Genomic DNA, 26,785 nt, shown 5'->3' with positions numbered 1-26,785 from the left:
CATGGGTGGGAGGAAGGGTAGGACAACTGAAGACGAGAGGGGATAAATCTGTGCATGAGGGAGAGCAAGTTTCTTTGAAAGAATTCCCAGGATGAGTTCATGTTGGAGAAAGTAGCGATAGACCAGTCTGGAGGTTTGATAGCTGCTTGGAGACCCTGCCAGTCGGCTTGAGTGAAATGCCAGACTCAATGGCAGTGAGGTGGTTCTCTGATAACAGCCAGAGAGATGTCCACTTTGACAAGGACGTGGTCAGAAGAACCGATTGGAGTGGAGGAAAAGTAGCAGATATTTTCAGGGAAATTTGTCAAAATCAGATCCATAAGAGATGGAGTACCATTGGTTGAGATCCGGGTCGGGAAATTGACTGATCAAGTCAGTCCCAATGAGTCGCAGAACGCTTTTGCTGAAGTGCCATGTCAGGTGAGAGGTCCCCACACCTACCCAACTGGCATGATGACAATTGAGTCACCACATACGAGGAAGAAATCCCAACTGTTGTACCCAAAATTTGGGAGCATTCTGACTGGTGGGTCTGGAGAAAAATTTTTAAAAGGAAATCACCAAGTCGGCCATTCTGACATATTTAAAGTCATGTGACCAGAATGAGCTTTGCAATTCCTGTTACCAGTCAGGGACAGAACCTTTCTACCAAATTTCAGCTGGATCGGTCCAGCGGTTTGGCCGTAGAAGTCGAAATGGGAGACAGTCGGGCGACAATACCTGAACATGGTATGTGCTGCTTCCTTTGTTGTTGCTCAGCATTTCAAAAAGGATAGATTTTTTTTTTTTTCATCACAAACTGACAATACGAGCAAATCTTTTGATGGGGCTATTGATCTATTTCTGCATTGAACTTCCTTGCAAGGGAACCATTATTATTATTCTGACATTACACCAACACATTGATCCTATCCATCAGTTTATCAACAATTTATTTAGTGGGTGGGATGGAAGGAGGGAGTGAAAAAAAAAAGAGGAGAGATGAGAAAATCAGGGCAGGTACAGAGACATCACAGGGGCGATTTATTATATTATAATGCACATGTGCACAAACTAAAAATATATATATATATATATATATATATATATATATATATATATATATATATATATATATATATATATATATATATATATATTTCGGTGGGAGGAATGAAGATAGGTGCAGCATGAGGAATGAACAATCACCGCCAACACATTCACCTTTTCAGACCACTACACATGTATCCAAGCACCCATCCTTCCCCAAGCTACCCACCAGTCCTGCCAAAATTAATCTACCCCTCTGGTCCCTCCTCCAATGCATCGATATATCTATAAAACTTGAATTGAAACCAATCTACACTTTCTGCTGCCACTACCTTTCCATGCACCTCTCAGAGTGAAACACCCCTACCATAAAATCATTCTAGCTCTCTTTACTACATGGCTGTGGCCCCTGGTCCTATCACTATACCTTCTGCTGACAAACTCTTCCACACTTGATCATCTCCATCAGATTCATCATCTTGAACATCTCCATCAGATCTTCACTTAATAACCTTGTTTCAACAGGAAAACTCAGAGGTACTCTGCTTCCCTATCAGATATCTTGTCTGGGCTCTATGGCCGACCTTACAAAAATATATTTCATCCTCCCATTCAATAGGCTGGGTGCTGTATCAACGAATGCGATGTTAAGCCGGGTAAGCACATTGGTTGCCGGTGGACCGTAAAAATATTTCATTTCTTTCAACAAAGAGTGGTCAAGCTATTTCCAACAACCTGAAGTTATAAAAACATAAATAAAATAATCCCTCACAGTATTCCCTGTAGGTTTGGTTAACAGCAGTCCAACACTCCCAGAAATGAGGCAAACCAGCGGCTATAAGCTGTACATGCACGATTCCACAATATCAAAAGGAAATTTATGGGAAGTAGGAAAGGGGAATTCATTATAGGCACTTCTGATATCACTTCAGATTAAATTAGAGGGGGAGCACGATCTGGTCCAAAATCTAATGGCATGATCCTTGGACCAGACCTAACCCCCCCCCCCCACCAAGTTTCGTCGAAATCCGTCGAGGAGTTTTTCCGTAATACTGTTCACAAACAAACAAACAAACAAACAGAAAGGGGTGAAAACAGTAACCTCCATCCATCTTCGATGGCGGAGGTTAACTCGAGGGGGAGCACTCGGGAGAGTGCAAAACCTCCGCCGCCAGTTCTGCTGGGTCACTCAAGTGAACCTTATATCTTATTCATTAAATATGATGTCAACAGTGCTGACAGAGTTATAGTTCTTTTCTCCAAAATTTTTTTTTTTTGGGGGGGGGTTGGAAATCACTTAAAACATGTAGAAATGCAAAAAAAATATTTTTTTTCTCTAAATTTTTTTTTGGGGGGTGGGAGGTTGGAAATCACTTAAAACATGTAGAAATGCAAAAAAAAAAAATTCTAACAATTTTTTTTTGGGGGGGGGGACCAAGTCCAAAATTTAATGGCATGATCCTTGGACCATACCTAACCCCCCCCCCCCACCAAGATTCGTCGAAATCCGTCCAGGAGTTTTTCCAAAATACTGTTCACAAACAAACAAACACAAACAAACAAACAAACAGAAAGGGATGAAAACAGTAACCTCCATCCATCTTCGAAGATGGCGGAGGTTAAAAACAATTACAATTTTTTTTTAATAGTTCAAAAAATAATAATAATAATAATGATGATAATAATGTTTGATGAGAAGAAAATGATAACCTTTCGCACAAGTTGCTTCCCGTTCTTTTCAATTATTTTTTCATTTCATCACCCACATGGTGTACAATGCATTCTGCAATTTACTTTGGAGTTTGCCTGGCTTGATCTTTGCATCGCTCGCATACAGCACGAATGCTTCAAACTGTCGATAAAGCCAACAAATTTAGTGTTAGTATCTACACAACGATTTTTTAAATAAAATAAAATAAAATAAAAAGAACACAAAAGCAAAGAGCTCAGATGCATGAATGGATGGATTTGGTAAGCTTAGTCTGGGCTAGGCTATGTGCGAGATTGGTACACGTTCAAGGCAACCTATGGAGGGTAACAAGTGATAATCAAGCAAAGGAACAACTTATCCTGAACATGAAAAGATTAATGTCAAATAATGTTGGACCATGTCAGTGAGGGCCTTAGGGATTGGTAAGGGAACAGTGTCCTCTATTCCCTGTACCCATGTTGTAACTCACTCCTTCAAAGTGCTGCTCCAGTAGTCCCTGCAAGCACACGAAATGCACAGCAGTGCACCCATCGCACATCCACTAAAAGAAAACGGATTCATTTTTATAAATAAATAAAAACAACAAATAAGTACAGTGTCAATCTGGTCTTTCATTGCACAATGAAACAAGTGAGCATTTACGATACTAGTTTGAAAATGGCCAACTTATTTGGTTCTTGAGATGCACAATTTCAAAAAAAAGGTGGTAAGAAAGAATAAACCAGGGAGAATAGGAATAGAACATTTATCGAAACAGGTTTGGCAAGTACCGCTGTTGGATGCAGGACAGTTCAGCTCAGGTGAGCAAGAACATGCACGACTCCACACTTAACTTTCAGATTTTCTCCATTTTAATACAAGATACAGGGGGAATCTATCAGCATGATATCCACCAACACAATCTTTCAAGCTACAATTATCTTCTATGGAGCAACACATTACTATTAACTTAGCATCCATACACCTTTATCATCTTTAGCAAAACAATGGTCTACTATTTGGTAGTAGGTCATGATGTTAGCTTACGGTCAACTACGGCAACAAGGAAACATTTAAAGCGGTGGCCATTTTTTTCCAATGTCATCCCTCCAATATGGAGTACCACTATACTCAATGATATTCTCATACTTCCACGACGCAAATGCAGACAGGACAGCAGACTTCACACCCCTATCTGAAGGGTGGCATGTTCAAAGATGCAGCCCACCTGCCAGAAGTTATTTATTAGTCTTGCCCCAAAGGGGTTGCAAGGACTATTACAATGAGCGTGCATGTGCCTGTGTGAATGCACGCATCTGTGTGCATATATTTTCGTTAAAAAATATCTGCAAACGCTTGTCCAATCGATGCTAAACTTTAAACTCATGAAGAATATTTTATTGACAACTCTGATGTCATAGGTCACATGGTATGGCAGCCATATGGAATTGAAGGAAAAAGTTATCTTCTCCGAAACCACTCAACGAAAAAAATTGGAATCTTGGCATACGTCAACTCCCTGTGGGGTATATAGTGTGATCACATCGATAAAGTGGTATTCCAGCCATAATTGGTGGAACAGAAATCCATATCCAAAAATAAATAAATAAAAATCAGAACTTTCATACATCTGATCTACGACTCGATGCGAGTAGAGAATTGAATTTACAACATCGGTCATGTGTTCTGGTGGCCATATTGGATTGAAAATTAAAAATGCAAAAAAAATTAACAAACAAGAAGTGAATACTTCGATATCGCGTGGCTGGGGGCAGTAAAAGTCGAGGTTAAGAATGATAAAACAATTTTGCAGTTATAAAATTTAAATGTAGACACGGTGAATGAGCATGCATGACGGGAAGAGTTGTGACGTTGGACAAATTTTCATTTATAGCCCTCAGAACAAAAGGACGTACGTGGCCATAAGTGTGACAGAAGGAGAAGACGTGACAGAAGACACAGGACAGAATAGCCAACTATATAACAGCGCGATGTCACCGCGCTGTAAAAACTTATCCAGAACCGATCAACACAGCGGTTCCCAACCTTTTCCTCTATGTGAACGACTATTATAGTCATTGAAAGCTTTTGTGCACCATGATATGTTAAAAAAAAAAAATCCAGAACCTTTGTGGTATTGAAGTAGTCAAGAAGCAAACCAAAATACCACCCGATTGAACCTTTACAGCTTTAACACCATTTTGTGCACACTGTATTACACCACTCCATCCAACACCGACACGAGTTATTTGTACCTGTCGTTTGTGTCCATTATGCCAAAGACAGTAAATTTCCTGTTTCGAATGAAGTTTAATTTTGATTGACTGCAAGGCAGGCAGACTGAGATAATTAAATGAATGAATGAATGAATTAATTAATTACATCAGTGTGAAGGAAGCGGTTCAGTTTGAAATTTTTTATATTAAATACACAAAGCCTCGACATGAACGAAAAACGCATTAGAGCCCTCTATAATTATACTGTCGCGGTTATCAGAACCACAGGCATCCAACAGATAGTGGTCCCAATACAGTTATTCCATAAACATACATGTAGATAGTCCCTTCCCTTTTGTCTAGTGGGACAACAGGGACATGCGTTGCGAGGATCTCATAGCTAGTTTGCTTATATCATTTAATTTCTAACGTCATTCCGACTCTTCTTTTCTGATTATTCCTGAGGTAAATCTGAGCCACATGCGCCCTTCGCTGCGAGATGGGTCCTCAGCAAAGGGCCAGCAGGCATTACACCCACACCCCTCCGTAGAAAACACGGCCTGGCAAACGCACACGCAGTGGTAATTTCCACAACACAGAAAACACCCAGCACGATGCCCACACAACGTGTACAGAGGCCGATAACAGAAAGGTAACCCCATGCCACAGGGCCTATAAAAGGTCCAAGCGGATCTATCTTTATCTCTCTCTCTCTCTCTCGTCATCATCACCTCGACTCCACCTCCTCCTCTTCTCCACGCAAATGACTGACACCACCCTCCCAACTCAAGCCCCTCCTTCACGCCCACGGTCTCGACATGAGCTGCCCGAAGCAGGAGATGACATGCCAGCTGTCAGGTGGGTACCGTGCCACGGAGCATTCCCCAAAGATATTGGTGGCACGTTCAGGAACTGTGCATCAATTATACAGAGGTACCGAGAGACCGTAGCCTCAAATCCTCTTCATCGGGTTTTCTGTGTCTGTGTGTGTGGATGTGTGCGAATGTGTGCGAATGTGTGTGCATGTGTGTGCATGTGTGTGCATGTGTGTGCATGTGTGTGCATGTGTGTGCATGTGTGTGTCCTGTCGCCTGTCTATACAAGTACGCCTGCAGAAGATTGTTATTATTATTTTCGGGTTAAGTCTGCTCTGCGTCCGCTTTAATAAGTTGCACTACAACTTTCTTCCCCCATCTCTGCATGCACACCCCAATAAATCTATTGATCGTACCACATACCTTTCCTCACCCATTGTTAATAAATTATTATTAGAAATGTTCCCAGCTCGTTTTTGTCTTTTCCTCCATTGATCCAGCATGGTCCGAATCCTAGCTTAGCTGGGACTTTATTCCCAACAATCCGTTCCCTTTCGGCAGTGTCGCTCAGTTGCACCCGATCTGTTAAAGTGATCCAGTCCGGTAGAATGATCCAGTTTGGACAAGATGTACCGAGGGTGTGTTCCCTGGTAATTAAATCACGTGGTTATTTTTAGGTAACAGGATTAACTAGACGGATGACCCTAAGTCACATGGTTGAGTTATTGGTGTCCACGGTCGGTCAAGTGACCCGAGTCACGGAATTAACAATGTGTGACGGCCTACAATTCCGGGGAGTCTGGTGGGAGCCGAGATAGCTTCCCCCCCCCCCCCGTGGTGGTCTTCTCACCCGACCCCCGGCCCACGACAATACTTTAGGACCCTTCAGAAAGATTGTTCATTTTTGAAGGACAGATTGAAGGAAGGCACATACCTGCATATTAAAGCAGAATCACTGCTTTAAAAAAGCCCCGTGGAGGACTGATGGTTATTTCCCCAACAGGTGGGGTGAAATTGAGGGATTGGAGGGGGGAGGAGGAGCCATGCCCCCTCCCCCTTCCTGAATGGGATGGTCATGGGGAGCACAACTTATGTTCACAGCATGGGCCCAGTTGCATAAAGCATTCTTCAGGAAAGACTTGAGGATTTACTGAAACATTTTCTCAAGTTTCCCCTCAAGGACATTCTTAATTTGAGGATCGTTGCATATTCAACTATTCCTTAAAACCTTTCCCCATCCTTGAACACCAACCTTTCAACCTTTGTTTCCAAATGGTGTTCTTCATGGAAACAATTTTGGTGTCTACTACGATGTTTTCATGGTCAAGGAATCCGATAATGATAAAATTGAAGGTGTGTGTGTATATATATATACACCTGTCTCATATTTTCAAGATGGCCACCATTTTAATATGAAAAATGGCTATTTTGCAGTTCCACTGATCACTTCGAGCAAGAAATTGAATTTGATGAACCCTCAAATATTAATACTACAAACAATAATAGTCAATGACAGCCAACGTAACTTACTTGCAATGATCAATGAATTGATGATTATATTGGAATACGATTTTTTTTTTTTTACACAAATATATCCGGATACATGTGGATAGTTGACTATGACTTTGGGTTTTGTCTTAAAGTAAGAATGTACATGTATATGATTTTGAAATCACCTTTTATTTTTAGGCAAACAAATATTAACTTTGTTAATGATGCAATGTTCTACATTATGTTCAATCTTCGTCATCGTCGTCGTGATTTGCAGCTCCTGCCCTTGTCTGTTCGTTACAACAGTCTGATCCAGCATTACAACTGCAAAACATCGAACATGACATCTGTGCTGCCACACAACCACACCTCCCGGTGGGACATGGCCGGCTGGTGGAGCATCCACACTTGATCACCTGCAGCAGACACATCAGGTGGAAGTGTGGTTGGATACAACGTTGCACCGTCCTCACCTTCTTGCCATCCATACTTGATGGGATACCAGTTCGGAGGGTCTGACTGAGTGGCCGATTTCCATATAATGACTTGATGAGCACGATGTACATGTTGAACAAAGGCATCATGCGATGGCGGCAATGACTTCAATTTTGGAGCAGAGGTAATCTTGGAGTTGGCCATCTTAGACTTCCACAACTGATACCGGTGTGTGGACCAGGTCTGTCGCTGGGGGGGGGGGTGCATTTGGGTGCAATGCCCCCCCCACTTGTATGCCACCCATTTATGCCCCGTTGCACCCTGTGAACAACTTAGTGTTTAAGGACGAGCACCCACTGTGAACTTGCTGTTTAAGAGTTCACCTGTGTGAACTAAAACCCTTCTTCCAGATGTTCAACATGGTGAATATAATAATAAAGCCTTCTTGGATAAACTGTTTTTTTTAATAATATCCTTCTTTGAATAACAGTCAAGAGATAAGTGTGCGCTTGCCAGCGCATCTCCACATACAGTCAAGAGATAAGTGTGCGCTTGCCAGCGCATCTTCAAAAGCAATTGGCAAGACAATACAGTCCAAGCCCACAAGATAAAAGATGATAACGCAAGCACCAACGCCAGCAGCCAACACGACAGAGAGCTGCAAGACCTCGTGTTGAATGTCGATGCTGTGGGTGGTTATATTTATCGTGGATCATTTAGTTTTAAGGAATAGCCAATCAGCGTCTTCGATATGGAGGCCATATTGAGCAGGTTACCTGAATGGTTGTAAGTTAGGTATAAATGTAATATAGTCATAATATGATAATATGAATAAGGAAAAGACATAAATTTACATAATTAAAGATGAAGTGCACCACGTGACCTTCACAACCCTCCATCTTACAAAAGTAATTTTCTAATAAAAATTAAAAATGTGTGTGTTTGCAATCGTGCTTACATTTAAAATTATGCAGATAAAACCTGTTTTGGCGCATGCGTCATTTAATAAATAAAACCTTCAACCGTCAAATCTTGCGAGTCGTGACATTAGTGACATGAGTCACGGAGAGCGCTAGCTAGCAGCAGTAGAAAAAGCCATGGATATACAAAAATGGCTAAGAAAAGGAAAAAGGTTGTGGTTGTGGTTGTGGTTGCGGTCAGCACCCGCCATGGTTGGCTGCTTTGTACTTCTGATGTTTAAGTTAAATATTGTGTTTGGTGCTTTGCATATCCCATATTTAATGCTTTGTGCATAACCTTACTTCTGTGTAATTGATTGATTTAAATGCGGACTTTGTGGTATCTTCAGGCTGCTCGTATTTGCTGTTGATAGTTTAACGTGATGATCGCAGGTCATAGCCTACTGTATGTTATTTGAAAGTGCACTGATTCCGGTGCCAACCTCCCCCGTTTGGTCATTGTATCTCTAGTATATTAATTTTCTAATGCCAATTCTTGACAACACCTTGTATAAGTGCACCTAAGTTGGTGCCAATTGTCTAATCATTGAATATCTGCATTGTGAATGTGCCAGTTTGTTGCTGCTCGCCTGCATTCGAATAATTTTAGACCAAAAACATCGGAACATATTAAATCTAGCTGAGATCAATTTGGTTAGTATGCGACGGCAACCTCAGTATGGATGAGTCAATGCTGTATGAATACAATAGCATACCGGGTTATCAAAAATATTAAATATTATAATTGTGCCCCCCCATCCAGTTCATACGTCTCCCTTCATCCTGAGCCCTGGCGACGGGCCTGGTGTGGACATATGAGGCACCGCGAGGAGGAGTGATGTAAGGGACACAACAGCCATAGAGCACTATTTTAACCCTTACCCTATCATCCGAGCCTATTATCATCATATCATTTAAAAAAAAAATGTCGCTTAAATCACTCCTCCTCGCGGGGCCTCATATCACCTTCGACCTTGGAACCATAACAGGCAGCAATGAAGGTAGTTGCCTCAGATATCATCTTTTCCTCATCTGCTTCCAGCTGACCAAGTAAGGTGGGATGATGTCCGCCCATTAGTACCTTCAGCGCTGTGGCCTTTCCAATGCCAAACAAATACGGCAGTATCACATCCGGTCAGAGCATGTACAGCAGGCAGATATTTGGCGATGCTTTTGTGTTTCAGTGCTGTTTGGCGAATGTCTACATTCGCCCTCCCAGCACACGGACTCTCCATGCTGACATCCACAATCATCTTTTCCTCGAGGTAGAAATGAATCAACAGGACAAAGATATCTGTATCGTCACAGACCACTTTGATGTGAGAGTCACCACTGACACGTGACAATTCTAATTAAGTGATAGATGATGATGACATCTGCTTCTTCATGGTGTGTTTTCAGATCCTGTCTCTGGAGAGTGGAATTGTTCCATACTTGTACTGGTGTCGGATCTTTTCCGGTGATCACCAGTTTGGTCTGGTTGTCCACCATGTGGGTCATCAGATACTGACAGATCAAATCGATCAGTTGTAGGCTACATTTAGGACCACTTTTTGTGCAAGTTGAGTCGATGCTTTCGACTTGAATCATGACCTGCGTGACTGGATCTCGACATTTGTTTTGTGCTGATTTTGATGTGCCTGTCAAAAATCAGGTATACGTCACAACACTCCAGGTGGTATTTGATGGTTCCCATGAAGTTGATCACACAATCCTCAACTGTACCATTTGTGGGCCAATGTACAGTCCATAACAAAGCGCATCCATCGATGACAGCATCTGGAACACCTTGGATTCGACTTCATTGCTCAACTTGGAGATTTTTGTCTTTACGATTCGTTTTGACTGAGCCCGCATCGCACCGCTCTCATCAAACAAGGAGGCTGGGACAGGGGACAGTTCGTAAGAGAGGACATCCTTGATATCAACATCCCTGTATTGTTGGAGACATACGACTCGGGTGTAGATAAATTCGGTATCGTATACTGGCCTTCCATCCAGCTTGATGCTCTTTTTGGTCGAAATCATCAGGGTCACTTTCTTGGTTATCGTCTTGTTGAAGCTTGTTGGCCATCCAGATTCAAATTCCGCCATCTGTTGTCGTCCAATCTTGGGAGAATCATCAACGTTTACCTTGTCTGTCGCATGAAACATAGTAGTAGACACCAAAATTGTGTGTTTAAGTGCATTAGAAGTGAAGATATAGCCCAAAACAGTTTATTGAAAGTTGGTGGCGGCCATTTTGTTTTTCACCCCTAAAAAAAAATTCAAGGGTGCGAGTCTGGCACCTGGCTGATTCTGATTCAGGATAGCTCAGAGATGATGAATCAACAAAAAATAAAAACATTCATAATGACGCGAATGCACACTTTGCCCTGAAATGGCTGTTTGGCATCTTGACTGTGAAGGATTTCCTCAACCTTAAGGAAATCCTTACCTGAGGATTTCCAAAGGGCAATTGATGCCAACAACCCTCAAATAAATCCATCACAAAAGAACCACAGTAGACCTTCAGGATGAGGGAATTTTAGGCACCCAGGTCATGGTGCTTACGTTTCCTGGAGGATTTGGTCTGCATCTGGCCATCGATTTCTGAAAAGATTTTAAAATAAATTACCTGAATTTGAGGTGAACTCCCCACCCCCTCTATTTCAGCTGCTTATAGGGGGCAGATCAGGATACAGAGCACAACTCCGAGACATCACTGTTCTGATGTATCGTACCAAAATTTGGTCCATAATTAATCGGTCATGTAGTTGGTGAGGAAAATGGTTTAGGGAATATGAAGGATTGGGGGGGGGAGGTTGTGCCCCCCTTTCCAGGAGAGATAGGACCATGGGACACACAACTCAAGGTTAGGGAATGGACACGATGCAGCACGGCCAGTTTGGTTCGAATCCGGTTGTCGGTTTCTGAGAAGATTTTTGAATGAAATACCAATAACCCCCCTTTAAGGCCCAGTCACACCTTGACGTTTTAGCCAGCGATGGCAACGTATTAAAATGTATGTAAAACGCTGGCTTACGTTGAACTTTTGATGTTTTTTTTTTTTAAAGATTCGGACGTATTCATAGCGACTTGGTCTTATGTATAACGCATTGGTAATGGACACAGAACGTTTCGTTGTGTTATAGATAACATATACCAACGAATGCTGAACCTGTTGTCGGCCTACACAACCGATGCCCAACGAGTCTAACTTAGGCATAGCGCGTTGCACGCATCGCCGACGTCGTGACGTAGCCTATTAAAAGGCTGACGCACAACGATTCGAATCATAACTGCCGTAGGAATGGAAGTGACAACATCGCGGTCACACCTTGGCGATCTTGCCAGCGTATGCCGACCTAAGAAAAATGTGTCTAAAACGTTGGGGCACGTCAAATACGGTATGAGTAAGTTTGGTATACGTGAGTAGAACGCTAAAGTACGCTATCATACGTCGTAGTGAGTAGAGTACGTCAAGAAATTTTAAACATGTTCAAAATTTTTGGACGTACTCGGCGTATGACACACGTTCCGCATGTGATGGGGATAAGTTTTACACACGATATGTGTACGCTTACACACGTCCACAAAGGCTACTTATAAGTCGAAACACATCGCGGTAATGTCTTTTTTACGCGAAACTTATTTAACTTATGTTTGACGTGCTTTGAACCAATTCTTTACGTAGTCCCAACACACATCGACGTATGTAGACGTATTCCAATGACGTCTTCTGGTCGACAAAAAATAAAAATAAAAAAATTAACGTGTTTCTAGCTTACAACTGCCATATAAAGACGCGTTCCCAGCGGTTTTGGGAATTGGTATATAAAAATGGTGTTCATAAAAGGGGAACCCAACAGTGTTTTCGAGTCCTTTTTGAGTCGATGTCCATGTCAGCAGTAACAGTATCAGTATTAGTAGTAGTTTGTTCATGTTGGCTATGGATATGGTGTTTGGATATGGACACCCAGCAGGATTAAAAACAAAACCTGTCAAAGGGCGGAGGAGCTCCTTGTGAGCCAACGGCCATCCATATCTCGTGCCCAACTGTGTCTGCAGATGTCCTCCTGCAGTTGGGTTACTTCTTATTAGGAGGTTGGTGGCAGGATTTGCACTCCGGCCACCGTAAAACCCTTCATTCCACAAAACGCAAAAACGCAAAAAAAAAAAAATCTGAAAACCCACTCCGTGAGAGTACCTCCTGCGCAGCTTCCCTTCGCAGGGCAGCTCATCGGATGACGGGATTGGGGCAAAGCCTTCGGGACCCCCAATCTTTGATGATAGGAGGGAAACCACGGGGTAACATCCCTGGGTCAGATTGCGGGAGAGTGTGTCGGAGTGGTGCTGAGGTGTCGTCCACCAGACAGCGGTCTCCTTGGGTTAAGCTGAGGCGGTCCCTTCGGGTGGGTGCCTGGAATGTCTTATCCCTCAGAGAGGATGATCACCTGTCTGTTATCATCTGAGCTCAAGCGTTTGGACATCGGGATTGCAGCTCTCTCTGAGGTTCGGAGACCGGATTGCGGCGAGATAATGGTGGGTGGTTACACCTACTATTGGTCTGGTCGCTCTGATGGTTACCATACCCAAGGAGTTGCTGTAGCTGTGTCCAATAAGCTGACCCCAATGATAATTGAGGTAACACCGGTCAACGAGCGTATTATGAGATTAAGGAGTCGTCACTCCTTAGGTGTCATTTCCATGGTCTCTGTTTATGCTCCGACTGAGGCGAGTGATCTCACCGTGAAGGATGCATTCTACGCCACACTCGAGTCTGTGGTTGATCAGTGCCCCAGACGAGATACACTTCTAGTCTTGGGTGATTTCAATGCATCGACTGGAACTGATAGGGATGGTTATGAGGTGTGTGTTGGTCCCCATGGGACAGGAACTATGAACCAGAATAGCACTAAGTTCCTTGACTTTGCAAGAAGTCATGGACTTAGGGTGGCTGGTTCATGGTTTCAGCACCCACAAGCTCATCGCTGGACTTGGTATTCCAACGCTGGCGGTGTGGCAAAGGAGATTGACCATGTCCTCATTGACGGTCGTTGGAGGATGATCCAGAACTGCAGGGTCTACTGGACTGCTCAGTTCCTCAATACTGACCACAGGCTTGTTGTAGCAACTCTAAAGCTGCACCTTAAATCCTGGAGAATGGTACCATCCCAGCCTAGGCTGGATGTTGCCAAGCTCAGGGATGAGAGAGTAGCTGAGGAGTTTGCAAACAGGCTGAGTGGACACTTGGGGGGTCCTGAAGAGTTGTGGAGTGCCTTCAAGACCACCGTCCTTGATTTTGCCGGTGGATGCCTTGGAACTCACCGCAGGGCAAAGAAGAATTTTGTCTCTCAAGGGACACTGGATACCATTGACCAGAGTCGCAGGGCCAGGCTGAATGGCAGAGCTGAGCTGTTCAGGGAGCTGAGGCGTAAAACTGTACGTGCACTGAGGGTGGACAAGGAGGCCTATGTGCGAGGAATCTGTGAGGGGTAGAGCATCACCTGTGGACAGGTGATTCTCGTCCCGCTTACAGTGGAATTCGCGCATTACGTTCATCCAAGCCCATCCCTCGGAGCACTGCAGTTCGAACAGAGAGTGGTAGGCTCTTGACAGAGGAGTCTGAAGTGAAGGCCTGCTGGGCCGGTTACTTTGAGCGGTTGTACCAGGCTGATCCCCCAGCTGTCGAGTTGGACGTCAAGGGTGTTACAATCCCTGTTGCTGACCCTCGAATCAACTGTGGTCCACCTTCGCTTGTGGAAACACGGGCTGCGGTGAACCAGTTGAAACGGGGCAAAGCTCCAGGGATCTGTGGCATCCATGCTGAACTTCTCAAGGCTGGTGGAAATGCTGCACTCGTGTGGTTGCATGCAGTTTTGTGCTCTGCCTGGAACACAGGCATCATCCCAACTGACTGGAAGAGGGGCCTTGTTGTCCCTCTCTGGAAAGGGAAGGGTGATCGCCAAGACTGCAACAACTACCGAGGGGTGACGCTGCTCTCAGTGCCGGGCAAGGTCTTTGCTCGGATAATTCTTGAGAGGGTTCGCCACCATCTGCTTGAGCACCAGCTTCCAGAGCAGTCAGGCTTTACACCAAAGAGGTCAACGATTGACCGTATCCTTGCACTTCGCGTCCTCACCGAACGCAGACGAGAGTTTTGGCAGGGGCTGCTTGCAGCCCATGTTGATCTCTGTAAAGCATTCAATTCATTGAATCGGGATGTCCTCTGGAGGATTCTTGGTCTTCGTGGGGTGCCACCAAAACTGATCGATCTGATGTCTGAACTCTACTCTGGTACTGAGAGTGCTGTGAAGTGTGGTGGTACCATCTCTGACTTATTTCCAGTTGTTACTGGAGTTCGTCAGGGGTGTGTACTGGCCCCCACACTTTTCAGCACTTGTATGGACTGGATTTTAGGGAGGATGTCGGAGAGATCAAGTTGCGATGCATCGTTTGGGAATGTCAAGATCTCGGACCTTGATTTTGCAGATGATGCAGTCATCTTTGCGGAGACTTTAGACATCCTCTTGGGGGCCCTCGAGGTGCTGAATGAGGAGTCGGAGCCGTTGGGATTACGGGTTTCTTGGGTCAAAACTAAGATCCAGGCTTTCGGTGACATCTTGGATGCTGCTGTCCTGTCTGTGTCTGTTTGTGGTGAGGATGTTGAGGTCGTGGAGAGATTCACTTACCTTGGCAGTGATATTCATGTCTCTGCTGGCTGCGAGTCAGAGGTCAATAGACGTCTGGGTCGGGCCTGGGAGTCATGGATTCACTGGATCATCGGGTGTGGTGCTGCCGATACCTGTGCGGGAGGACGAAAGTCCGAGTCTTCAGGTCCTTGGTACTTCCAGTCTTGCTCTATGGGTGCGAGACTTGGACTCTGACCAAGGATCTGAGATGGAGACTTAATTCCTTTGGTACCAGGTCTCTTCAGAGAATCCTTGGCTATCGCTGGTCAGATTTTGTGTCCAACGAGCGGTTGCTGAGAGAGACTCGGATGAGATTTGTTACCTGCATAGTCCATGAGCGTCAGTTGCGGCTGTATGGACATGTGGCTCGTTTTCCTGACGCTGATCCTGCTCACCAGATTCTCGAAGCGAGGGAGTCTCATGAGTGGAGGAGGCCAGTGGGCCGACCACGTGCCTCATGGTTGCAGCAGGTTGACCATCATCTCAAGGAGATGGGGATGGGCCTGGCATCTGCCTGGGGGATGGCCAGACGGAGACCCCTGGAGTACCGGTGGAAAGTGGATGCAGCGACGCGCTGTTCTGGCACATGCTCCCATACCTGACATGTTGGCAGTAGTAGGTGAGTGTGAGGGGGAGGGTGTGGGTTATGATGGATCGTCCTTGCGTCCGCGTGTCCACGGGTAGGAGACATCTTTTCACCATTGTTCGAAGTTCTTCGCGGCTAATTTTTTATGGGGCTTTTTCAACAATGACCTATGGCTTGTTTTTACGATTTAGGTCTATTCATAACGGGTTGGACAAATGCACAATGAACTAATAATGTGCATAGAGCGCTTTGATTACTTATAGATACGGTATACCAACGAATAATTATCGTGTCGCCGTCGTTCACAAACTATGCCCAACGATAGCCTAACTTATCCATATCGTGCGGCAGTTTATCTTTGCCGGTGACGTGGGGTTTGCTATTCATAGGCTGCCACTCAACGATTTAAATGGCTGCATCTCCACTATTGAAAGTAGACGCTTGCGCTCAACGACTTTTAAACGGTACCACCCAGCTATTTTCATTGTTTACAATGAACGATTTAAATTGCTGTCACTCGCCTTTGTTTTCTGACGCTGGCGCTCGGAAATTTTAATCGTTTCTATTGAACGTGCTAAATCGCTCAAACCCCACTATTGAAAGTAGACACTTGCGCTCAACAATACGATTTTTTTTTTTTTTTTTTTACACTCAACGACTTTTAAACGGTACCACTCAACTATTTTCATTGTTTACAATGAACGATTTAAATTGCTGTCACTCGCCTTTGTTTTTTGATGCTGGGGTTTGGAAATTTGAAGCGTTTCTTCTGAACGTGTTAAAACGCTCAAACTCGACTATTTTAAATAGACGCTGCCGATGGACAATTGGAATCATAGCCAAGCTAGACATCGAAGTGTGAACATCCTCGTCATGCCGAAGAAAAGTTTGAAGAATGCTGCAAATAAGTGTCCTGGCCGTGGCCGTGGACGCTGACGCAAGGACGATCCATTATACCGACGTCTTTCAGCCTATGAGTAACTTAAAAGTAACGTCTGTCGATGTGTGGCAACGATTGCGTAACGTGCCAACAACACGTTAATCATAGGTTAGAAATAAGTTTCGGGTACTCTAAACATTACCTCGGCGTGTCTCAACTTATGATTAACTTACAAGTAGCATGTGTTGATGTCTGTCAACGATCGCAGACCGTGCATACAACTTGTGGCCAGCGTAGCGGATCGTGTGAGTCATACGCCGGCATACGTCATGAAATTTCAAGCATGAAAAAATTTGAGGAAACCAAAAAGTACAACGTTTTAAGCCAACGTACAACGACGTATGGCAGTGTTTTTCAGCGTGCTCTCAATGTCATCAAAACTTACCCATAACGTATTCAACGTGTGCCAGCGTTTTAGAAAAAAAAAATCAAAAATCGGCATACGTTGGCTAAAACGTCAAGGTGTGACCGGGCCTTTAAGCAGATTTAAATGGGCAGATACGGATGGGGAGCACAACCCCACGAGACCTTACCATCCTAATGAATCGTTTCAAATTTGGTCCATAATCAGTCGGGTCGTTTGTGAGGATTTTTTTAAGTGAAATGTTAACGGACATATGTATGGACAAGCCGGACACAGAGACCCACTCTGGGCTCATTTTGAAGAAATAACCTAAAAATTACCTCACTGCTCTCGACTCATGCACGATCAGGATGAATTCAGAGCCAAAATATGGTAGGACGACAGACTGGTCTTCCTATTCATGTTCCGGTTTCTGTTCAAAATATAACATTTGATTACAGTTGTGCCTCGATCATAAACTGGCAGGTGGATGGACGGATGCAGCACACGGATGGACATAAACAAATTGCTTAACCCCGCTTTTCGCTTCACGTGCGCAGGGTAATAACAATGCAACATCAACAACAAATATGGACCACCGATTCTTTAACAGATCAATGTGAAACTTCATAGATATGATCAACTAGCTATGGGAAATATAGTTTGAATTTGTTTCTTTCATATTCATCTTCATTGATGCAATTTCACCTGATTGTGCAAAAAAGTGGATGCCAAATATCCTAATAATGGCAATGTATGACATAATAGGGTGCATGGATGATATAGATATGTGGACCATAATAGTAGCGTGTTAAGTTGATGCCGGTATTCTTGTTCAGAATGAGCTTCAGGCGAGACGATGCACTCTGAGTGCCATTCTAGTTTTTGTTTGATTTAAGTTCAGCTCCCAGCTCCCAGCTCCCAGCTCCCCCCCCCCCAGGTGTTGCCTTCACTCCATGACATGTTCAGCAACAGCATGAGCAGAATGCTGGCCATATTACCCAAGGGAAAAAGCAAAAGGTTAAACAATACTTTGTCTGAAGGATTCACACACCTCTCACTGCAACACAAGAGTATGCAAAGAGGAAAGAACAGGGATTTGGAATAAATTGAGAAGTAAAGGGATTGGGTGAGGTTTGGGGTAAAAAGTTTGGGGGTGGGGTGGGGGTAGAGAAATAGCAAATCTGAGGGTAAAGGAACAAATAAATGGTGTATGTTATATAAAGAAAGGTTAGTGAGCTGGGGGGAGGGGGGGAGAGTTGTCGACATTCTATCATTTTGTGTTCCCAAAATTAGCACGGCCCTTTACCGATTCAGTCACCCAGCATTGTAAGAACAGTCAGGTAACTCATGACGCCTGGCAGAAAACTGCAAATGCCATGGATGCTCTTCAGTTACTTTGTCACATACGTCACCCAAAGTACCATGGATATCAACTGTTGCAAATCAATGACAAGTCTGAAGACGACGATGGTTCACGAGCGGTATTGAACGATGTCGATTGTTTCAGAAGTCAAGGATGAGACAGTGATAATTTTTGACCAAGTTATAAAAATGATCAACATGACAGTACAAGTGACAGGTTATTTGCTGCAAAATGTCGAAAACCCGGTTTCGTTCAACAACTTTCAAAATTTGACCTTTGCAGGTCACAAAACAATGTTGTGGACATTAAAATAAGGAAATAGGATACGTGCTATAGCTTATTGGAGTTAGTTCGTCGAAGATCGGAAACCCGGTTCGATTCCAACAACTTTGAAAATTTGACCTTTGTGAACTTTAAAGGTCAAAGGTCAAGGATTATGACCTTTAATGCAAAACTTCAAGGAATATTATAACGTCATATAGGCTATATGGCATTTCGCACTCCTCGGATTATCCATACTTTGATGAAATCAGCGTAAAAACAAACTTGAAGGGGGCGCCACGGGCAAGGTGTACGAGATCGAGCAAAATTGTTTCAAGACTTTAGGTGGGGAATGACCTCAAGATTATGCATAAAAAATAAAATATTGTCATCCGAGCTCTCAAAGTTTGGGCGGTCGTATGATTTTTATGTCAAAATTCGCAATTTTCTAAGTTCGTGACCTTGACACGAAAATGAAGAAAAATATATATATATATATATATATATATATATATATATATATATATATATATATATACATACATACATACATACATACATACATACATACATAGAGCTCCGTGGGGCTATGCAGGTGGCATTGGGCTAACCAAATACCGAAAACCCGTCAGATTCGACAAACCCCTCGGAGAAGATGGATTTTTATGTCAAAATTCGCAATTTTCTAAGTTCGTGACCTTGTGCCGAAAATGAAAGAAAGAAAAAAAAAAAAAAAAAAAAAAAAAAAAAAAAAAAAAACCTCCATGGGGCTATGCAGGTGCCATTGTGCTAACCAAATACTGAAAACCCCTGTCAGATTCGACAAACCCCCGAGGAGAAGATGCAAACTTAAATCGGCTACCCCTTAAAAACACGCGTTTTTTGGGTGTGGCTCCGCCCATAATGGGCACTCCATGCTCATTCTCAGGAGAACACAACTAGATCATGATATAAACTTCCCACCAAACTTTTATCAGGATTGGATCAACAACCACGGAGCTATGCTCGGGACAGACAAGCCGGTAGGTGGACATGGGTAGTCGACTACGCAATAGAACCTGACGCGATGGGCCCGTTCGATGTGCTTGATCCTCAGGTCATTCCCCAAGAAAATTCATGATTCTAGCTTCAAGGGTTAATGCTGCAGATTGTTTTTTTCGTCAAAATACCCCCACATTTGGAGGTTTTTCGGCCGTTGCTAGGGAACGGAGGGGTCCATAGCAACGGTTCTTTCTGACACATAACTAGGACATACCATGAACCTACCATACCAGTTTCATGTATATCTGACTCGTAGTCTCTGAGATATAACGAACTTCGTTTTTTTTATTGTTTTCAACCAGAGTTCATTAAAAGTTTATCTTCTCCGACACTTTTCATAGGATGCGGCTGGGATTTTTTTTTCACAATATGGCTCAATGTACTGCCCACAGTCGCTCATGGCCTGATTTTCGAAAAAATTAATTTGAGATTTTTTTTGAAAATTTCAAAGGTACGTTGCTAGGCAACGGATGGGTCCATAGCACGGGTTCCCAACCGGGGGGAAATTTGGGTGTTTCAGGGGGAAATTCTAGTCTGGAAATTATCAGAAAATAATTTCCAGTAATAGCCTTCTGTTCTTCTCTTCTCAGGAGTAACCGTTTCCTGAACTTTACCCGCTTTCATTCTTATGTTTTATTTTCTTTCTTCTTTTTTAGTTTGTTCTTTTCTATTACATGTCTTAATATGATCTCTCTTGTTCTTTTCAGGTCCGCAAGTGATCATGTCAAAAAAACGGATATATTCAGAAGCATATCTAGACTTCGGTTTTACGTTCATTGTGAATAACGGGGAACATCTGCCACAATGTGTCATCTGCACAAAGACCTTGGGGAATAGTAGCATGAAGCAACACCTTCAAGGATGCCATCCCGAACTACAGAACAAGGATCGTGAATACTTCAAGCTGAAACAAAATTATCTGAAGAAGATGAAACTGGACTCAACTGGAACGTTTCGTCAGCAAACGGACGCTATTGTGAAAGCGTCATACGAAGTCTCGTACAAGATTGCGAGGGAGAAGAAACGACACACAATTGGTGAAACATTGGTGAAGCCCTGTATGCTGCAGTGCGTGAAGTTGGTCCTTGGTGAGGCTGCCCACAACAAGATGACCCAGATTTCCCTTTCAAACAACACCATTCTGTCACGGATCAATGATATGCCGAGAGCATCAAGAACCAAGTTGTTCAGAAGGTTCGAGGGTCACAGTTTTTTTCGATTCAACTCGACGAATCGACAGATGTTGCGAATCTGTCCCAGCTGTTGGTCTTTGTTCGTTATACCACCGAAAAAGGAATTGCAGAAGAATTCCTCTTCTGCAAACCTCTCCAGACCACGACCAAAGCTCAGGATGTGATGGACCTTATCAATGACTTTTTCGAAGACAGCAACATCAGCTGGGAGTCTCTGGTTGGGGTGTGCACGGATGGTGCCCCAGCCATGCTCGGCTCTCGATCGGGGTTTGTCACGCCCGTCAAGCAAAAGAATCCGGCAGTGGAATCGACACACTGTCTGATCCACAAAGAGGCGCTTGCTTCGAGAACTCTCCCCAAGAACTTCAAGCAGCATCTCGAGACTGTCATCAAAGTCGTCAACTTTATCAAGGGTTCCGCTCTGAACACTCGGCTGTTCCGTCGGCTCTGTGAAGGCATGGAAGCCGACCACGAATCGTTGCCGTTTCATACTCAGGTGAGGTGGCTCTCAAAGGGAAGCATGTTGCAGCGAGTCCTGGAATTGTTTGATGAGGTGGTAGCCTTCCTTCGGGCCCAAGAGAATGTTGTGCTTCTGGAGGCGTTGAAGGGTGAGTTTTTCCGTGTGCGGCTGTCCTACTTGTCAGATATTTTCAGTGCATTGAACGAGCTCAACAGGAAACTGCAGGGCAAAGGGACCAACATTCTTTTTCAGTCGGACAAGATCAGAGCTTTCGTGGCTAAACTGGAACTGTGGAAGAAAAGAGCGGGGAGTGGAAGTTTTTCCTCATTCCTCGCTCTGAACGAATGTGTGGAGGATATGGAGGATGGTCTGCCTGATCCAATAGCCGAGGATATCAAACAACACCTCGAAGGCTTGGAGGAAGAATTCAAGTATTACTTCCTGGGGATCATAAACGAGAGCAATGAGAACAAGCTTATCAGAGACCCATTTCAGAGGAACGTTGATGATGTGCCAGAAGCATGGCAGGAAGAGTTCCTGGACTTGAAAAACGACACTACAGCGAAGGATGCCTTCCAGAATAAGGAACTGGAAGAGTTTTGGACCCAAGTCCGAAGAACCTACCCGCTTCTTGCGACCAATGCTCTGCGGATATTTGTCCAGTTTTCTTCCACCTACCTGTGTGAGACAGGATTTCGGCACTGGTACACCTCAAAACAAAGGCACGCAACAAGTTGGAGGTGGAGGTGGATCTTCGCTGTGCGCTCTCCATAACTCCCCCAGACATTGAAGGACTCGTGAACGGCAAACAATGCCAGAAGTCACACTAAAATGCTGTGTTCTTATTCAATACAATTTAATGTTAGCTATGTTAGTACATTTGAAAAATAAATTAGTAAATAGTCTCAGTGCGTTTTAACCGTTCTTTCTCTCATACACATGAAGGGGGAAATCTGGATGGTTGAATTGGGTGCAGGGGGAAATGACAGAAAAAAAGGTTGGGAACCACTGGTCTATAGCAACGGTTCTCATTTGCACACAACTAGGTCATGGTATGAACCTACCAACCAAGTTTCATCGAAATCGCCATTGTATTAACGGAGCACTGGACTGAACAGACATACATACATACATAGACAGATTGATGTAAATATTGACTGATAATAAGGGTAGAAAAATCTCAAAAAAAAATTTTGACTAGATCGACTACCCGACAGACAGACAGACAGACAGACAGACAGACAGACACACACCAATAACGAATATAGTGGTCACTTATTTTTTTGGTGAACCAAAAAAGGCACGAGGACACAGTTGGAAGGGTGCCAGCATATTATCAACGACTACATTACCACAACCTCACAAAAGCTTATCCCCAAAGATGCAACATTCTAATATTGTCATCAGCAGTTAGGTGGATGAAGTTGAGGGCTGGACACAAGTAGCAAGGTGGAAAAAGCTATAAAGACACAGTAGTTTTCAAACTTTTACCGCCACAAAGACGTAGTCGTATTTCAAGCGGGAACACTGTCGAAGGAAGGGCTCAACAGCACAGATCTTTACCAAATCACCTCGCATTTAACAGCACTGCAATGTTAGGAACAAAGGACAAGTATAAAATTTGGAAAAGGTAGTAGTGGGGGGAATTTTTTTTTTTTAAATTAAATCAATCATCCAATTCTTCATACACGATATTTAGAAAGCCACTCTCAGAGTATGTAACAGTATTGCTGCTCATTTCCAAAGGCTTATTCGACCACACAAAAGAGCTATCTGCACCATTTACACCAGTGGTTCCAAAACTTTTTTTTGTCCATGACCGAAAATTTGAAATCACATTTGCCTCACAACCCAAATGATACTGGTACCTAGTGTACCTATGATAAAAATTGTGAGAAAATGCTTTTGACATTAACCCCCCCCCCTCAAAAACTGAGATTTTCAGGGGGGGGGGATTTCAAGTTTGGGTCATGACCCTGGGTTTGGGAACCCCTGATTTACACAGTCCTCAAACCACGTGAGCAGCTAATTTGCTTGAAACACCAATTTGTTCAATTCTATGGCCAATTAATGTGTAATACACGCCCCCCCCCCCCAATCACATAGTCACTCCCTGCAATTATTTAGGATCAAGAGCTGTAAATAATGGAAAAAGTGAGCCTTTACTTCCTTGCAGACTGAAGGAATACCTAGATGTGCTAAGGTAACCGAAATCGGTGCCCCAAGTTATCTGGGATCCTCGCCAAGTCCAGGTTTGTCCTTATTTTTAACCAAATAAATAAATAAATAAAATAAGCTTCTTGCCCAACAGGTCAATCAGAGATTACAAGGTTAACGTTCATTCCAATTACCCCTCGTTTTCATCTATTTGGGTCCATACGGGGAGGGGGTAAAATATGGGCTTTGAAGGGTCTCGCTTGGCAATTCAAATGGAAGGAAGAGGAATAAAAACAAACATTTGGATCTTCACCGTTGTAAGGTTGAAGGACACAGAGTTTAACAAGCGAAATGAAATACCTGTCCTGGTTACACCCCGCACAGGTAAGGTGGCTCGAAATATCAGTTGTACAGGTGACCTGAGATTTCGAGAGTATATATATATATATATATATATATATATATATATATATATATATATATATATATATATATATATATATATATATATATATATATATATATATATATATATATATATATATATATATATGTTCCACCGGCATGGCCTTGAAAACGAACCCGTTTGATCCAATTCATTGCGTTCATTTCGGAACGGGCAGTGGGAGGCGAGTTGGGGGTTAAAAATTATCGACGTGAAATTGCACAGAAGTCAAGATCGCTGGTGAGTGGGGCAAAGTTGACCACGCCGGGACATTATGACCCCAAATTAGAGGAAAATAAATAAATAAATAAATAACAGAACAAAATAAATAATTTACTTTGGGCCGGGGAGGGAGAGGATGGTCAGAAGGATAGTTTTCTTAAACACTCCATGACGCCACCACTCACAAAGTATTATTTTTAACCCCTTCGCTGCTTTGTCTACATTTGCATGATCACGAGCGTGTCGTACGTAATACGTCACCAAACAACAAACAAGGACGGAAGGGAAAGATAAACAGCCGCTCTCACGCAGACTCACCTGGCGAACGCCGCAGTCCACCTGATGCTCACGCAACATCCATCAGACAACACAACCCACGAGCGATCACGTGCTTCCTTTATATAGAGGGTACTGTACTGTGCATATCATTGGTGGAGGGAGGGGGTGGTGAGAGTTCACTGACACCCAATCAAACAAATCGATTAATATACCCGTGCACATGATTATTATTTATTTTTTTACTCGTATGCAGCCTGTGGATGGTGGTTGCATCATTTTTCTCGGGGCACGGTTGTGCTGTGATGCAGTGCCCCCTGTTACCAGTCAGCTGGGACTCGTTTTGCCGCATCGGAAGGACGACAGGTTGATCGAGTCAACCCACCTGATGTTAATTCGACAACCCGATAGGGACTTGAACTCAAGACCCTGAGATCTTTAGCCAGCCAGCTTAACCGCCAAGCCAACAAACACCAGGCTTGTGCACATGATTAAGGAGGGGTAACTGAAACTAAACAAAACGATTGACATATACGAATTTATAGTTCAAGAAAAACTTCTCCATGAAGTGCATGTGTTGTCACTTTGGAAGGAAAAGTTGTTCTCACGAGAAAGTAAACTGTACGGTATCTCAGAATGCAAAGCTTATCCACGTCCACAAAAGTCTTGCATTCGAAGTTTTGAACCAAACTTTACGAAACAACAGCAAAAAACAAACATATAGATAGATATATAGATATATAGATATACAGTATATATATATATATATATATATATATATATATATATATATATATATATATATATATATATATATATGTATATACACATACACAGGGTGTCCCAAAAGTCTGGATCCATAGGCAAAAATTTAGTCAAAAGTTTTATTACAGTAAATGCTCAAATTCACGGCCTTGGGGGAAATTCAGTAAATGCTCAAATTGGACTTCAGGACACTTGTTTAAGCCGCTGTCACACCTTGACGTTTAAGTCAGCGTTTGCCGACGTATGAAAAATTTGGCGAATACGCTGGCACACGTCGAATACGTTATGGGTAAGTGTTGTATACTTTAAGAGCACGCTGAAGCACGCTGGCATACGTCGTAGTACGCCGAGCTCGTCGACAAATTTCGTGCATGCACAAAATTTGTCGACGTGCTCGGCGTATGACTCACCGTTCCGCATACGCTGGCCATAAGTTGTAGACACGTTATGCGATCGTTGACACATGTCGACACACGTTACTTGTAAGTTACTCATAAGTCGAAATACATCGAGGTAATGTCTAGTGTACCCGAAACTTATTTATAACCGATGAGTAACGTGCTTTGAACCTATGTGTAACGTATCTCCAACGCATATTGACGTATGTAGATGTATTTGATGTCTTCCAGCCGACCACAGAACTTACTGAACGTGTTTCTAACTTACAACTACCGTATAATGGCGTATTGGCAGCGTTTCGGGGAATTGGTATATAAAAATGGGGTTCACAGGAGGAACCCGTCAGTGTTCCAGACTCCATGGTGAGCAGATGTCCATGTCATCCGAGAGATGGAGGATCCGGCAAGGCTGAGACGAGAATACCTACTAGCTGTCCTCTAACATCACCATAACCTCATCGATTTGACACTGTACCAGTTGTATGCCAATAGAGCCAGGAGAAGAAGAGGTGAACGAAGGAGAAGGAACTGGGTGAGACCATGGATCGGGAGGCGATGGCAGTTTGGCATGTATGACCAGCTCATGGTGGAACTCCGTAACGAGGAGTTCTTCGAAGTTTACTTCGGCAGGACGGTGATGTTGACACTTCGATGCCGAGTGCGGTTATGATTTGAATCGTCGAGCGGCAGCCTTTTAATAGGCTACGCCACGTGATCGTCGGCGATACGCTGCCACGCGCTATGCATAAGTTAGAGTATCGTCGGGCATAAGTTCTGAACGCCGACAACACACTAAGCATTCGTTGGCATAAGTTATCTATAAGTTATCGAAACGTTCTCTGGACGTTACTAATACGTTATGCATACGTCCAACTCGTTATGAATACACTATTATACGCCCAAAACTGGAAAAAAAATTAGTTCAGCGTACACCAGTGTTTTAGATAAATTTTGATACGTTGCCATATGCTGGCTAAATCATTAAAGTGTGACAGGGGCTTGATATGCTGAATACAAGAACGT

The 26,785-nt window shown here is 43.4% G+C and overlaps 1 protein-coding gene across 2 annotated transcripts in view; it reads right to left on the bottom strand.

The window, feature by feature from the left end:
* The window catches only part of ACOT11 (acyl-CoA thioesterase 11), a 116,755-nt gene extending 92,035 nt beyond the window's left edge, over positions 1-24,720 (bottom strand). The window contains exons 1-2 of one of the 2 annotated variants that reach the window (XM_085885738.1): positions 24,642-24,720; positions 3,210-3,281 (exon numbers count right to left, since the gene is read on the bottom strand). In XM_085885738.1, the coding sequence (XP_085741864.1) occupies positions 3,210-3,271 (62 nt within the window). In that variant the 5' untranslated portion in view covers positions 3,272-3,281; positions 24,642-24,720. The remainder of the gene's footprint in view (positions 1-3,209; positions 3,282-24,641) is intronic. The other variant, XM_085885740.1, reaches the window with a different exon arrangement.
* Between the last annotated feature and the right edge of the window lie 2,065 nt (positions 24,721-26,785).

This window comes from Eptatretus burgeri, chromosome 6 (assembly GCF_056783735.1).
Source record: "Eptatretus burgeri isolate ZD-2024b chromosome 6, Ebu_testis_v1, whole genome shotgun sequence".
NCBI lineage: Eukaryota > Metazoa > Chordata > Myxini > Myxiniformes > Myxinidae > Eptatretus > Eptatretus burgeri.
This window is presented reverse-complemented; position numbering and strand designations above follow the sequence as displayed.